General features: G+C 48.1%; 2 protein-coding genes across 2 annotated transcripts in view; one reads left to right on the plus strand and one right to left on the minus strand.

Moving 5' to 3' along the window:
• Positions 1–14,955, minus strand: part of LOC309808830 (forkhead-associated domain-containing protein 1-like) — a gene marked incomplete at both ends in the record, with an annotated part of 1,104,685 nt that overhangs the window by 735,407 nt on the left and 354,323 nt on the right. The window lies entirely within an intron of this gene.
• LOC309808005 (forkhead-associated domain-containing protein 1-like) overlaps positions 1–14,955 on the plus strand; it is a gene marked incomplete at both ends in the record, with an annotated part of 100,270 nt that overhangs the window by 73,264 nt on the left and 12,051 nt on the right. The window contains 3 exons of the mRNA XM_082628014.1: positions 765–923; positions 1,886–2,038; positions 2,891–3,055. Of these exons, the coding sequence (XP_082484140.1) occupies positions 765–923; positions 1,886–2,038; positions 2,891–3,055 (477 nt within the window). The remainder of the gene's footprint in view (positions 1–764; positions 924–1,885; positions 2,039–2,890; positions 3,056–14,955) is intronic.

The following is a 14,955-nucleotide window of genomic DNA, read 5'->3' on the forward strand; positions in this document are numbered from 1 at the left end:
ACTTGGGCTTCTTTGCCGTTCAAGTCTCATGAGCCTGGGGCATCTTGAACTCGTCATTCTAGAAGCCCTGACTTAATTTAACTGCGTTGTTTCATCATCCGTAATATGAAGACACCAGCATCAGGGAGGCACTCAGTAAAAACTGGCTGAACTGAAGGAGAGGACTTTGAACATCTGACTTGACAGGTGTTTCTGTTCTAAGCATTCGATGAACGTTTATTGAGTGCCTGCTGTGTGGCAGGCGCTGCACCAGGCTCTGGGGACCTGGAGAGGAGTACAGGAGACGTCGTCTTCAGGACACAAGGTCTAAGGCACAAAACGGCAGCAGGCAGCTCCTCCTTCTCTCCCCAGGCGCCCTTGCTGATGACACGAGTTACCCGGGCTGACAGCCTCAATGTTTATCTCACAGCCTGGTGCCAACGTAGCAATTACGGAAGAGCGCTCCCGGCCCTGGACTTCCCACTGGATAATTGGCAGCAAGTGGCTCTTCCGAGAGCCCGAGACGTGTGTGCGCTGACCGTGTGCGTCGGCTAGGTTAGGCGGGCACACCTGAAAAGTCATTAAAACCTGCTGTCCCCCTCTCTTGTGTGGGCACTGCCCCTTCCGGTGAGAGGTGAAGGTGTTAATTACCCATAATGACCACTAAAGGCGTGCAGAGCCTTCTCACCGATTTCTCCCAGACCCAGCGATGGAGGCGCCTCCCCCAGCCTTGCCGCTGCAGCTGCGCCCCTCACCTCATCCCCTTCCCTTTCTTTGTGCTGCAGCTGGAGCTTTTCAGAGGTCAGGTCCTCAAGGCCACCTGCGGACGCGTGAAACCGTTCCAGGACAAACCCGTCTCCAATCAGCAGGCTCGTCTCTCTTCCCCACTTTCTCCTTCAGGGACCCGGGGCTCCAGACACTGGGAGCATATGTTCCTGTTTTTTGTTGGTGGCACATAATTTTCACACTGTTGCTACACCATAAAGATTTGTTTTGATTTTCTGGGATTTCCTGGCTTTTCAAGTAAAAGCCAGTTAAACTCCCTTGCAGTGTTTCTGTGAAAATCAAATTAAACCACCCAGGACTGTGTCTGGTCGGCAGACCCGCACAGTGAACCTCCGTTAGCCCCGCGAGGAAAGGGGCGGCCTCAGCATGGACGGTGCGTCCTCGCTCGCTCGTTCCTCCTGAAGTGGTGGATGGCAGTGAGGGTGGGCCTCTGGCTGTAACGATGCCTTATTATCCTTCCGTTTATCCTCTCCAACCCTGGGTGTCAGCGCGCGGGTCACAAGATCATACCACGGGCTTCTCTCGGACGACCTCCTTTTTAGGAGCCCACAGCATCAGGCTCAGCGTGATGAATCCCTCCCAGAATGCAGAAGAATCTAGAACACACTCGTGGCCACATGACAGGCCTTTGGCTCTTAAAAAACCATCTCTGATCCTGGGAAACATGCCCCGGTGACAGAGCCAATATCCACGCTCCAGAGCCAACCCCAAAACACGCCAGGACCTCCCTCCTCCGAGCTTAAGCTGAAGCCCTCCAGGTCCCCTCCCCCCAGAGCCACCCTGCATTTTAATTAATTAATTAATTAATTAATTTTTGCTGGGTTGGGTCTTCGTTTCTGTGCGAGGGCTTTCTCCAGTTGCGGCGAGCAGGGGCCACCCTTCATCGCGGTGCGCGGGCCTCTCACTATCGCGGCCTCTCTTGTTGCGGAGCACAGGCTCCAGACGCGCAGGCTCAGTAGTTGTGGCTCACAGGCCCAGTTGCTCCGCGGCATGTGGGATCTTCCCAGACCAGGGCTTGAACCCGCATCCCCTGCATCGGCAGGCAGACTCCCAACCACCGCGCCACCAGGGAAGCCCCACCCTGCATTTTAAATCTTTTTTTTTTTCTTTTTCTCACCAGTTACCAGAAAAGAGCAGCAGGGTCACAGAGGACAATAGCAACGTTTGGCAGCAAAAGCGGACCCTGCAGAAGGAGACCCAGCTCAGCAGCTGCAAAGAGGAGGAAATCACCCAGAACATCAAGAAGCTGAAGACATCCTTAGACAGTTGCCAGGTGCCCCCTTCTCCATTCCTCAAATGTCCCCTGTGTCTCATTTTTGTGCTCCTTGTTCAGGAAATTGTCCAGCTCTGCTTTTAGTCCACCTTTTCTCTTGTTGGAGAAATCTGTTTGAGATCAGAAAACAAAGGACCTCCAGAAATGCCTCCCAGGTGAACTTGGTGTGGCCAAGGAGAAGCTGCCCGACACACTCCAAGTACTGCCTTTGGGAGGCCCCAGACCCCGGGGGAAAAAAAACAGCCCCGTGTTATTTCCAGAGAAACCAAAGAAACCTTCTGCTCTTTATTTGCAGTTTTCTTTTCTGTCCCAGCAGTGGAAGGCTGCTCTTACCCTTATTGGACCAGAGGGTCTGGCAGAGCCCCCACTTCATGGCCCCCACGCAGGGATCCAGCTTATCACATCAGGCAGCTGCTTCTGCTTTCTCTGGAAATATGCAGCTACTATTTGGGGAGTCTGGGCAAATGTTGGCTTGTCAGCACTCTTTCAAATCAGGAAACCGCACTTTATGACCAGCTTGTGTGTTGATCTCAGCAGGAATTCTGTAACCAAATTTGCTTCTCCTTTCAGCCAAATCGTCCTTGGCAATTTGGCTTTGGAATTGCCTATACCTAAACAAAGGGTCTATTTGTCCATCCAGAGTCCCAGTTAGAGTGCACGTGAAATAAAAGCTGCCTCCTTCCTTCCGCCCCCCGAAAAAGGGAAGTAAAACTGGGCCGTCACAGGGCGGCCAACATACGGCTCTGCCTGCTTCACGGGCCCGTCAAGAACACTGCTCTGTGTGGGTCACAACCGTCAGGTGGTATTTCTGGCGATGGTGCCCGGGCTCCTCACGACCTCATCTCTTTCCAGGCGTGCATGACAATGTCTTGCTCTAGCAATGAGCTGAAGAAGGAGGTCGACCTCCTGCAGCACCTGCAGGTGAGCCCACCTGTCTCAGGGCTCCAGAAGGTGGCACTGGACATCTTGCGCCTGTCACTGTCCTGGCTGGAGGAAACGGAGCATCTCCTCCACGAGGTGGGGATCCAGTTCTCCAGCTCCGACAAAGGTGATTGAAACTCTTTTCTCACATAGTTACATGACTGAAATATTGCGTTGAATCTGATCACGATGGGACATCTATTGAGGGAGGCTTCTTAGGTATGTGGCCAAGTGTTCCCTTCTCCAGACTTCACTTTGCTTCACCACTTGAGAAGCAGTGTTCCTGGAAAAAAGTACACAAGTGAGATGTGACTACTGGAGAAAAATGAGACGTGACAGTGGCAAAAGGAAAAATCGAAATTATGCTAAATCTTCTCTCTCAGAAGTAACCATATATATACATATATAGAGTAGAGACGTTTTTTAGAGCAGTTTTATGTTCATGGCAAAATTGAGAGGATGATACAGAGATTTCCCAGGTACCCCCTGTCCCCACTCATACACAGCCTCCCCCATTTATCAGCATCAGCACCAGAGAGGTACAGTTGTCAGGACTGATGAACCTACATTGACACGTCCTAATCACCCAAAGTCCATGGTTTATATTAGGGTTCACTCTTTTTCATTTTAATTTTATTGGAGTGTAGTTGATTTACAATGCTGTGTAGGGGTCACTCTTGGTGTTGTACATCCTATGGGTTTGGACTTGGACAAATGTGTGATGACATGTATCCACCATTATAATATCATACAGAATCGTTTCCCTGCCCTGGCCTTTCTCGCCTTCTGAGATGGCCCACGCTCTGTCTGTGGAGTGTGTTTCTCTCTAAATAAGTCCACGTCTTACCTATCACTTTGTCTCTCACTGAATTCTTTCTGCGATGAGACATCAACAACCTGAGCTTCATTAAGTCCTGAGACCAGCAGGTCCACCAATAATGAGGCCCACCCCGGGGAGGACCCAGAGCCCCTGTAAATCGCAATGCTCCACCGGGAAGATGGTCCAGTCCTGAAGGTGCCTTTGATCCCAAATCTACTGCCCTAAGCAGAAGCCAGGGAGCACGGCGGGGGATGTGGTTCAGATCAGGCCATCTCTGAGCAGATTGGTGGATTCTGTGCACAAAGCCCTGGTATTAGGTCAACTCGATTTATGAGTTTCACTTCTCAGGTCACTCTGTAACTACACAGTAACAGAAAGTACGCAGAATTCATTAAAAGCCACCTGTGGAGTCCATAGAGGGGAAGTGGGGTGGGTGAAGTTACAGATCAGGGACGTGGTAATAAAGCAAAATGATGATAACCCATAAACCCAAATATCTAGAAACTGATATTCTAGAAACTGAGGAAAGTAAAGCTACAAGTTTAACAAAATAAAAAGAAGCAAAGGAGAAGCCAACTTCAAAGCCAGCCTATGCAATTCCTCCATGGCAGCGCATGTTTGTCTGATTGAAGCCTGGCCCTGCTGTTCTTCAGTGCCTTCCTATTAGTGCCTTAAGTAATCAACATCTCCAGTAATCCCTCTGCAGTGTTCAGGAATTCAACTCGTCATGGGGAAACCTGTGGTTTGAGGACTTAAGTTTTTAAGATAACGTCTTTTCTTTTCAAAACTGGACATTTTTATTCCAAATAAAAGAACCTATCCCCCCCCAAAAAAAGAATAGTTTCACTGCCCTGAAAATCCTCTGTGCTCCCTCCCAGCCCCCCCGCAGCCCCTGGCAACCACAGATCTTTTTACCGTCGCCATAGTTTTTGCCTTTTCCAGGATATCATGTAGTTGGAATCATACAACTTTTCAGATTAGTTTTTTTTATTTAGTAATATGCATTTTCGTTTCCTCCAAGTCTTTTCATGGCTTGATAGCTCTTTTTTTCTTTTTAAGTGCCCAATAATATTCCATTATCCATTCACCTACTGAAGGACATCCTGGTGGCTTCCAAGTTTTGGCAGTTATGAATAAAGCTGCCATAAACGTCCACATGCAGGGTTTTGTGTGGACATGTTTTCAACTTCTTTGAGTAAATACCAAGGGCGCGGTTGCTGAATCGTGTGGTTAGAGTACATTTAGTTTTTTTTTTAATTAATTTATTTTATTTTATTTATTTTTGGCTGCATTGGGTCTTCATTGCTGCGCACGGGCTTTCTCTAGTTACCGCAAGCGGGGGCTACTCTTCCTTGTGGTGCACGGGCTTCTCATTGCAGTGGCTTCTCTTGTTGCGTTGCATGGGCTCTAGGTGCGCAGGCTTCAGTAGTTGTGGCACACGGTCTCAGTAGTTGTGGCTCACGGGCTCTAGAGCACAGGCTCAGTAGTTGTGGCACACAGGCTTAGTTGCTCCGTGGCATGTGGGATCTTCCCAGGCCAGGGCTTGAACCTGTGTCCCTTGCATTGGCAGGCGGATTCTTAACCACTAGGCCACCAGGGAAGTCCGTAGAGTACGTTTAGTTTTTAAGAAAACCACAAAACTCTTTTCCAAAGTGGCTGTTTTGCGTTCCCGCCAACAATGAATGAGAGTTCCTGTTGCTTCACATCCTCGCTAGCGTTTGGTATCGTCACTACGATCATATTTTGTGTGGAACTTCCAGGGCATTTTCCCATGGAAAGAGCTGTGTGATTCTAGGCAAGTTACTTCCCCTCTCTGTGCCTGTTTCTTTACCTGTAAAATGGGGATAATAGGGAATACTCACCCCTTAGGATTTTTGTGAGGATTAAAATGCATTGATACATGTAAAGTACTTAAAATAGTACCTGGCATAAAATAGGCACTACCTATCCACGTGTATTGATTTTTTAACTTTACAAAAGAATAATGTCATATTATACCCAATTTCCTTTAGTTTCATTCCTAACAGTACATCTGGAGCACCCTTCCATGTCAATACACACAGATCTACATCATCGCTGTCACTGATGGCAAGGAACCCCATTCTGAAGGGTGTACCGTAATTTATTTAGCCAGTCCTCTATAATGGGCATTTAAGTTGCTTCCAGTTTTTCACACTTAATAGATGAGGCTGACATAAATATTATTCACACATACCTGTTCATCTTATCTTTATCATCCTAGATGTGGAAGGATATGAACCACTTTCATTCAACAAAGATTTATCGCAGGCCTCCTAGATACCAGGCACAGTGCAGGTTGGAAATATAATGGGGTCAGAAACAGGTAGAATTCAGGTTATGGGGTATATGGATGTTGGCTGTAAAATTCCTCCCTCTTCACTGTACATTTGAAATCTTTCATAATAAAATATTGGGGAACTAACAGGCACTCTCCCTGCGCTTGTAGATCTTAGGGTCTCAGGGAGGAATAGGGGTGGGGCATTAACTGAAAAATCACTCACATGTAAAACTTTAATCATGACAGTTGCTTTGAAGGAGAAGTGCAGGGCTCTGACCTGGTCAGGGACGGCAGGGCAACTGCAGGGTGCATAGGAGTTATTTGCCAAAGAGGGGAGGGGAGGGCATTCTGGGTGGAGGGAGCAGCGTGGTGGGATCGAAGGAAGCATGGAAAACTCACGGGACTAAAAGAAATGGAGGCGGAGGGCAGGGACTGGTGAAGGAGGTCCACAGGGGCTGTATCATGGTGTGGCCGGGGGCTTGCAGAGAGCTGGTAAGAAGCTCTGCTTTAACCTGAGAGCAGAGAGAAGCCCACGAAAGGTTTTAAGTAAGGAACTGATGGAACAGGCTTGCATTTGGAGACAGTCATCTTGGCCACGAGTGGAAAATGTACAGGAAGGTGGCCAGCACAGAACCCCGGGAGAGCAGTTAGGAGGCTGTCACAAGACACGATGGTGGCCCTCACTGTGGCAATGGAGGGGACGGAGCAAGAGAGAAGATTCCAGGGGCATTTAAGAGATGAATCAACAGGCCTCAGTGATGGAGTTAGATATGGCTAGAAGGGAAGTGATGGAGAGAAAGGGGGCTACAGATCTCCAGGTTTCTGGCTTGTGTTAAAAGTACAGATGTGGTTCCTTCACTAAAATCCAGAGTAAAGAATGCCACAGGAGGACCAGGTTTGAGAGGGAAGATGAGTGTGAGGTGCCTGTAGACATCCAAAGTGAGGTGCCAAGGACGCAGCTGTCACCCTGGATATCCAACCGTATCAGTGATGTGGCCCTGTAACCCAGAAGAACATGTGCCACATAGCGGGTGCTTAGTCAGATGGGATGGATGGACGGGTGGATGGATGGATGGTGATTAAAGCCATACGTGTGAATGGTATCACTAGGAAGAAAGTATTGAATGAGAAGGGAGAGCCCAGGGCCACACCTGGGAAACTCCAACATTTATCCTTGATACTACTTGCCAAAGCGCTCTCCAGAGAGGCTGCGCAAATTTGACATTCTTACAATAATGAATGAGAATAGAGGAGTGATTTTCAACTCTGGTGATTAAGCAACCCCAGCCAGGATATGTCTAAGGTAATCCAGAAGGTGGTGTGAATTTCTTTTAAACGTGTTTAAAAAGAAAGGCAAGGCTTCCCTGGTGGCACAGTGGTTGGGAGTCTGCCTGCTAATGCAGGGGACACGGGTTCGAGCCCTGGTCTGGGAGGATCCCACATGCCGCGGAGCAGCTAGGCCCGTGAGCCACAACTACTGAGCCTGCGCGTCTGGAGCCTGTGCTCCGCAACGAGAGGCCGCGATAGTGAGAGGCCCGCGCACCGGGATGAAGAGTGGCCCCTGCTTGCCGCAACTAGAGAAAGCCCTCGCACAGAAACGAAGACCCAAGACAGCCAAAAAAATAAATAAATAAACAAATGTGGGGTTTAAGAAAAAAAAGAGAGGCAAAATCCAGATGAACTTTTCTGTAAGTGCCTGCCCCTCACCGATAGCGTAGAGAACGGGGGCGCTGCATTGCTCCCGGCAACCCAGCCCCTCCCCCACCCCTGTATTACTGTCGTTGTAATCATGGCAGAGTCTGAGTGTGCGTGAAACCAAGAGAGATGTGGCCCACGGTTCTAGCTGTTCTTCAAAATCAGAACTAAAACAAGGAAAGACCATGATCTCTATCCTAGTAATAGCGGGGCCAAGCAATGTGTGCACTGTCCCCTCCCCAGGCTTCAGGAGTCACTGAAGCCTCTGTCTCTAAATCTAGTCTTACATTCCCGTAAAGAAACATGGGTTGCGAAATTAAGCCATCAGGGGCTTCCCTAGTGGCGCAGTGGTTGAGAGTCCACCTGCCGATGCAGGGGACACGGGTTCGTGCCCCGGTCCGGGAAGATCCCACATGCCGCGGAGCGGCTGGGCCCGTGAGCCATGGCCGCTGAGCCTGCGCGTCCGGAGCCTGTGCTCCGCAACAGGAGAGGCCACAACAGTGAGAGGCCCACGTACCGCTAAAAAAAAAGAAGAAGCTGGCTCAAAAACTTTTTATGTGTTAGTCCACCATGATAAGTGATTCAAGGTACTTCCCATTACTGAGGCCAGCAGGGGATCCCCCAGTCACTCATCACCATACGCAAGCAGTCCTAAGAGCCTTGTGTGTTCACAGTTCCTAAGAGGAGGGTAGGAACCATGGTTTGTTTAACTCCTCCTGGGTACTTGTCACTGTGTTAGTTGTTTTACGTGTACTGTGTACTTTCGTCTTCCAACAGCCCAATGAGCCAGGTACTATTGTCGTCTTTATTTTGCAAGTAAGGAAACTGAGTATCAATAACATTAAGGAACTTGCTCAAAGTCACACAGCTGGTGCATGGTAGGGTCAGGACTCAAACTGAGGTCGTTGTGATCCTGGCACTTGTGCTTTTTCTGTGACCCCACGTGCCCTCCGAAGATCCAGAGGGGTACCAGGTACATGCCCAGGTCCTAGAGGACAGGTTCTGTCGTTAACTTGAACAGAGACAAACCTGAGAGTTTCATTCCCTGGAGTGAAGGGTGTCTGATGCGCGCCGCGGGCCTCGCCCCAGCAAAGCCCCATTTGCATTAGAGCGAATAAGTCTGAGTTCAGGCTTTGGAGACCAGCTGCTAAGGTGTGACTCTCAAGTGTGCGCTTACTCATTGTGTGAGCAGGTCTCGACTTCTGTGTGCCTCTGTTTACTTGGTTATAAAATGGGGTTAAGATCTCACCAGGTAGTTGTGAGGATTAAACGACGTGGTACCCAAATCATGGGGTCACACATAAGCCTTAGGAAACGGTAGCTGCCATCCGCATCAGCCTTGAATACTTGTTGATTGAATGTGAACTAAATGTGGATGGCAAGCAGATGGGTATGCACACAGGTAGGGCAGCGTGATTTACTCACGCCGAGGGGCCTTTACCTGTGACCCCTGCCGCATCTCTATTTGACAGCTAGTCAGATTTTCTTAGCCGTGAGCACCCAGTTCTCTTCCCAGGCCTTCTTCCTCGGCTCTTGACAATGGGCTGCATTTCCTAGCTGCCGAGTGGTAAAGCTGGGACTCCATCCAGGTCCCTCTGACCTCAAAGCCCCTGCTCTGAACCACCATACTACCTGCCTTTTAAAATATTGTCCTAAGGGATAAAACGCACGTAACGAGCTAGGTCTGTAAAATCCTGGAATAAATCCCTCAGGGAAATCCAGGTTGAGTAACTATTGTTGGATCATGTCATGAGCAGCCCAGGAGATTGGGGTCACTACTAAAGATCTGATTGGTTAAGATATCACCTAACACCTGTCACAATGGCCGTCACCAAAAAGAACACAAATAACAACTGTTATTTGTGAGGATATGGAGAAAAGGGAACCCTTGTACACTGTTGGTGGAAATGTAAATTGGTGTGGCCACTACGGAAAACAGTTTGAAGGTTTCTCAAAACACTAAAAATAGAACTACCACATGATCCAGCAATTCCACTCCTGGGTATTTATTCCCCTAAAATGGAAAACACTAATTCAAAAAGATACATGCACCCCAATGTTCATAGCAGCATTATTTACGATAGCCAAGACATGAAAGCAACCTAAGTGCCCATCCACAGATGAGTGGATAAAGAAGATGCAGTAGGGAATTCCCTGGCGGTCCAGTGGATAGGAGTTGACGCTTTCACTGCTACGGCCCAGGTTCAGTCCCTGGTTGGGGAACTAAGATCCCACAAGCTGCATGGTGTGGCCACCCCCCAAAAATAGATGTGATATATCTATATCTATATCTATATCTATATATGCAGTGGAATACTACACAGCCATAAAAAAGAATGCAATTTTGCCATTTGCAGCAACATGGATGGACTTGGAGGGTACTATGCTTAGTGAAATAAGTCAGACAGAGAAAGACAAATACTGTATGATATGACTTTTATGTGGAATCTAAAAAATAAAACTAGTGAATATAAGAAAAAAAGAAATAGACTCACAGATATAGAAAACAAACTAGTGGTTACCAGTGGGGAGCAGGAAAGGGGGAGGGACAAGTTAGAGGTAGGGAAATAAGAGGAACAAACTACCGTGCTCACTTCAGCAGCACATATACTAAAATCGGAACAATACAGAGAAGATTAACATGGCCCCTGTGCAAGGATGACACGGAAATTCATGAAGCGTTCCATCCTTTTGTGACCAGAATGGGAAGGAAATTCAAAAAAGAGGGGCTATATGAATACATAGAGCTGATTCACGTTGCTGTACAGTTGAAACTAACACAACATCGTAAAGCAGCTATACTCCAATTTTAAAAAAAAGAGGTACAAACTACTATGTATAAAATAAATAAGCTACAATGATATATTTTACAGCACAGGGAATATAGCCAATATATTTTTTTTAATTTCACTTTTTCCTAATTTTTTTTTCTTTTTTTTTTAAACCCCACATTTGTTCATTTATTTATTTTTTTGGCTGTCTTGGGTCTTCGTTTCTGTGCGAGGGCTTTCTCTAGTTGTGGCAAGCGGGGGCCACTCCTCATTGTGGTGCGCTGGCCTCTCACTATCGCGGCCTCTCTCGTTGCGGAACACAGGCTCCAGACGCGCAGGCTCAGTAGTTGTGGCTCACAGGCCTAGTCGCTCCGCGGCATTTGGGATCCTCCCAGACCAGGGCCCGAACCCGTGTCCCCTGCATTAGCAGGCAGACTCTCAACCACTGCGCCACCAGGGAAGCCCATAGCCAATATTTTATAATAACTATAAATGGAATATAACCTTTAAAAATTGTGAATCACTATGTTGTACACCTGAAACATACAATATTTTACATTGACTATATCTCAATTAAAAAATAAAAAAGCTGCGACCTAAAAAAAAAAAAATCTAATTGGTGAAGGATTACTGTGTGGTCCCACTGGAAGACAGGAAACATCTAAGGAGGACCTTAAAACTCAGCTCCCCTCTCCTCCTGCCTGGTTTCTCAGCTTCTTTTGATAAGGGAAAGAAAGGACTTTTTACATTGATCTTTGCAAGCTCAGTTGATTGTGTCTATTTCTGCAAGACTTTGTTGCAAATAAAAGGATTCCCTGCATACATAGAAAATCGCTCTTTCTCAGATATCCAAGATACACAGTATTTTTATGTGAAAAAAAAGAAAGTTGTAATACAATATGCACAGTGTTCTCCCCTTTTTTTTCTTTTTTTTTTTTTTTCAAATGCCAATATCCAACTACAGGAGAAATCTGGAGGAAAAGACATAAAAGTGTTGAGAGTATTATCCCAGCATGATAAGACTGCGTGAGCCTTGACTTTCCCTCAGTCGTTCAACAACTATTTATTGCAGCCCTACTGTGTGCCGGCCACTGAGGATACAGCGGGGGGACACTTTCCACTTTATGGGTTTCTGCCCTGTTTGGATTTGTGTAACAGGCATGTGTAAATTTTGTAACCAGAACTATAATCAAGAATTGCTGCTTCTCCCAGAGAAGAAAATCCCTCTTTCCAACAGCCCAAGTCTGCATCACCCATCTCTGCCATCTCGGGATCCACCCAGTGCCCCTCTCCTCACGCACCCTTCACATAAGCCAGCCCAGCGCTTCACTCTCCAGCCTCTAGTCTCTCTGAAAAGAGAATGAGAGACCTAGGTCTGAATTCTGATCCTACTGCTTACCAGCTCCATAGCTTAACCTTGCTGGGCGTCTGTGTCTCACCTATAAATGCAAACACATTTCCTTGCTAGGCTGTTTGTAATGATCAGAAAATATCACGTGGTAAACTTCTGGCATGGTGCCTGGCACACGGCAAGTGGTTAATACTGAATAGCTATTATTATAATATTATTATTCTCACTCTTCCAAGCTGGAAATTCTCAGCAAGTGGCATTGTCAGAGGTCAAGGGCCCAGGCACGAGCCTATTTAGCTCCCCTCCTGTCTCTCTCCGCACCCACCTTTCCTCCTTTCCCTCCATCTTCCCTCACTACGTTCTCTTTCCAAATGCAGCTCTTCCCTCCCTGAGTCTCCCCTTCTCTCTCCCTCCCAGACCACCTTGTGCACAAGCTCCTGAATCACGACCTCCTTCTTCAGCGTCTACAGCCTCCCACTCCATCTTTCTCCTTCGTCATCAAACATGCACTTCAAGCTGGTGCATCTTCACTGGGACCACTGCTTCTTTAGCTCCTTTTCTACTGCTTGTACTCCTGTCCCACTAAGACCTTGAAGTGCATTACACCCTGTGTGCTCACCACCAACTTCCCACATTGTCTTTGCCTCTTTGGCAACTGACGTGGCCCCCCCTGCACTGAAGCCCCAGCTTCCTCCCCCCGCCATGTTCTCTCTGGCCTACCCAACCCTCTCGGTTTGCTTTCTTGAAACCCTCTCATCTTTCATAATTACAGCTTGGGTGGGTGATGCTCCTGGCAGCCAGTAGGTGGAGGCCAGGGATGCTGCTAAACGTCCTACGGTGCCCAGGACGGCTCCCACGACGAGGACTGTCCCGCCCAACACGTCGAGATGCTGCAGCTGAGAAATGCTGCTGGCTCCTTCGTCTCTGATACATCCCGGTTATTTTTCTGAAAAAAAAAATCACCCTTCATTAAGCCAACTCACTGCTCCATCAGAAGCTGAAATAGCAGTGACTCAGACCCTGGAGTCACACCACTGTAATCCCAAGCCCTGGCTCAGCCATTTGCCAGCTGTGTGGCGTCCAGCAGCCACAGGTCTCAGAGCCCGACTGCCTCATGTGTAAAAGGAGGCGATGGCGGGACAATACAGTGGGGTGATGCGTTGATTGCTTGGCAGAGGGCCGGGCACACAGGTCACACTCGTGACATTTCAGTGATGTTTAAATCAAGTTTATACTCTTTAGGCTACTGTTCTAGGCTGGCCACAAACTGAGCTCATCTTTCCATCCCGACTCTTCCCTCTACTCCTCCCCTCCCCCATCATCTGCTCTAACCCAATTAAGCTCTTCCAGAACATGCACTGCATTTCCCCACCTCTCATCCTACCTCCTGCCTTCACCCCCCATATTAGTTTCCTATGGCTGTTCTAACAAATTACCACAAACTTAGGGGCTTAACACAACTCATATTTATTCTTTTACAGTTCTGGAGGCCAAAGGTCCAAAATCAGTTTCGCTAAGGTAAAGGCAAGGGCTGGTTCCTTCTGGAGGCTCTAGGAAAGAATCCGTTTCCTTGCCTTTTCTAGTCTCTAGACTGGAAAAGGCGAGGAAATAAAAATTCCCCGCTTTCCTTGGCTCACGGCAGAGGAGCACCTTCAACTCTCTGCTTCTGTCACATCACCGTCTCTGTCTGTCTGTAGTCAGACTCCCTGTGTCTGCTTCTTGTAAGAACCCATGCACCTATATTGGGTCCCCCCAGCTAATCCAGGATAAGCCCGCATCTCAAGATCCTTACCTTCATCACATCTGCAAAGGTCCTTCTGCCCTGTCAGGTAATGTTCATAGGCTCTAAGGATTAGGACCCAGACATCTTTGGGGGGGAGGCATCATTCACCCAACCACCTCTTCCATTCTGACATGCCATCCCCTCCAACTCTGCATACCCATGCGTGCCCACGCCCAGTGGGGCCTCAGCCAAGCAGTGATCACACCAGGTGAATGATGGCGCCTCCCCTGGGACTTTTTCATAGACGGATGCTGTGCAAGGACCAACCTTGGGGAACTTCCCAGGATAAATACCGTGTTTAGAGGGAATAGGGCTTTCAAGAAGCCAAGCTTGCTGCTGGGTGGAGCCCTGGGCTAGGACACAGAAGCCTGGGTTCAAGTCCATCCTCACACCCGTGGCCGAAGGTTCCCCCTCAGTGCCCCCGCCCTGGGAGGCTGCAGCCTCATATGAGCTGTGTGGCCTTGGACAAGTCATTTCACCTCTCTGGGCCTCGATACCTCACCTGCCAAGGGAGGATGGTGAACTAATTAGTACTGGCCTGTGGTAAGTGTCCAGTAAATAGCAGCTGTGACTTTTACATGCAGTAACTTCTTCCTGAGCCTTTCTTTTGAGTGTAAATTATTTCTTTTATAGATCACAAGGACCACATGGATGGATCATTTCTAGACTTAAAGACCCTCGGGATGGAAAAAAATGTTCAGAAAATATTGGATGTAAAACCTGACTTGCCACCTTTTTCAAGAGTAGAGATCGGAACGGTAACCAAAGAAACTTTGTCTCTGCATTGACTGACACGTGGGGAGGGTGGGCATGAGGACAGACACGAGCCGTGTGCCCTGGCACCACTGTATACATCATTGGTTCGAGGCCAGGTCCTCCCTGATGGGCTGGCACCTGTATGGACTGATCGGTGCCTGGCCGTACCACCGATCCAATGTTTGAATAGAAAGGCGGCTTGCCATCGTGTACAGCATGATATAGCATTGCACTGATGCTGGCCAGGTCAATCTCTGGGCCCTCCTTTTCACATCACATGTTGTATTCTGCAGAAAATATCCAACAAGCTAATGTACAACAGTATGTCATGAGCTTGCCTAACATTTGCTTTTTGCTATAAACTGAAAAACATGAACACATAAAGGGCAGCAGAAGGGAGCCATGATGATTAAGAAGACACAAGTTCTAGAATCAGAGACCTGTGTCCTAATCCCAGCTCTGCAAGCTCTGTGACCTTGGGCAGCCTCCTAACCTTTCTGGGACTTCAATTTCCCAGCTGT

Source organism: Mesoplodon mirus (genome assembly GCF_964341445.2).
Source record: "Mesoplodon mirus genome assembly, chromosome: 7".
NCBI lineage: Eukaryota > Metazoa > Chordata > Mammalia > Artiodactyla > Ziphiidae > Mesoplodon > Mesoplodon mirus.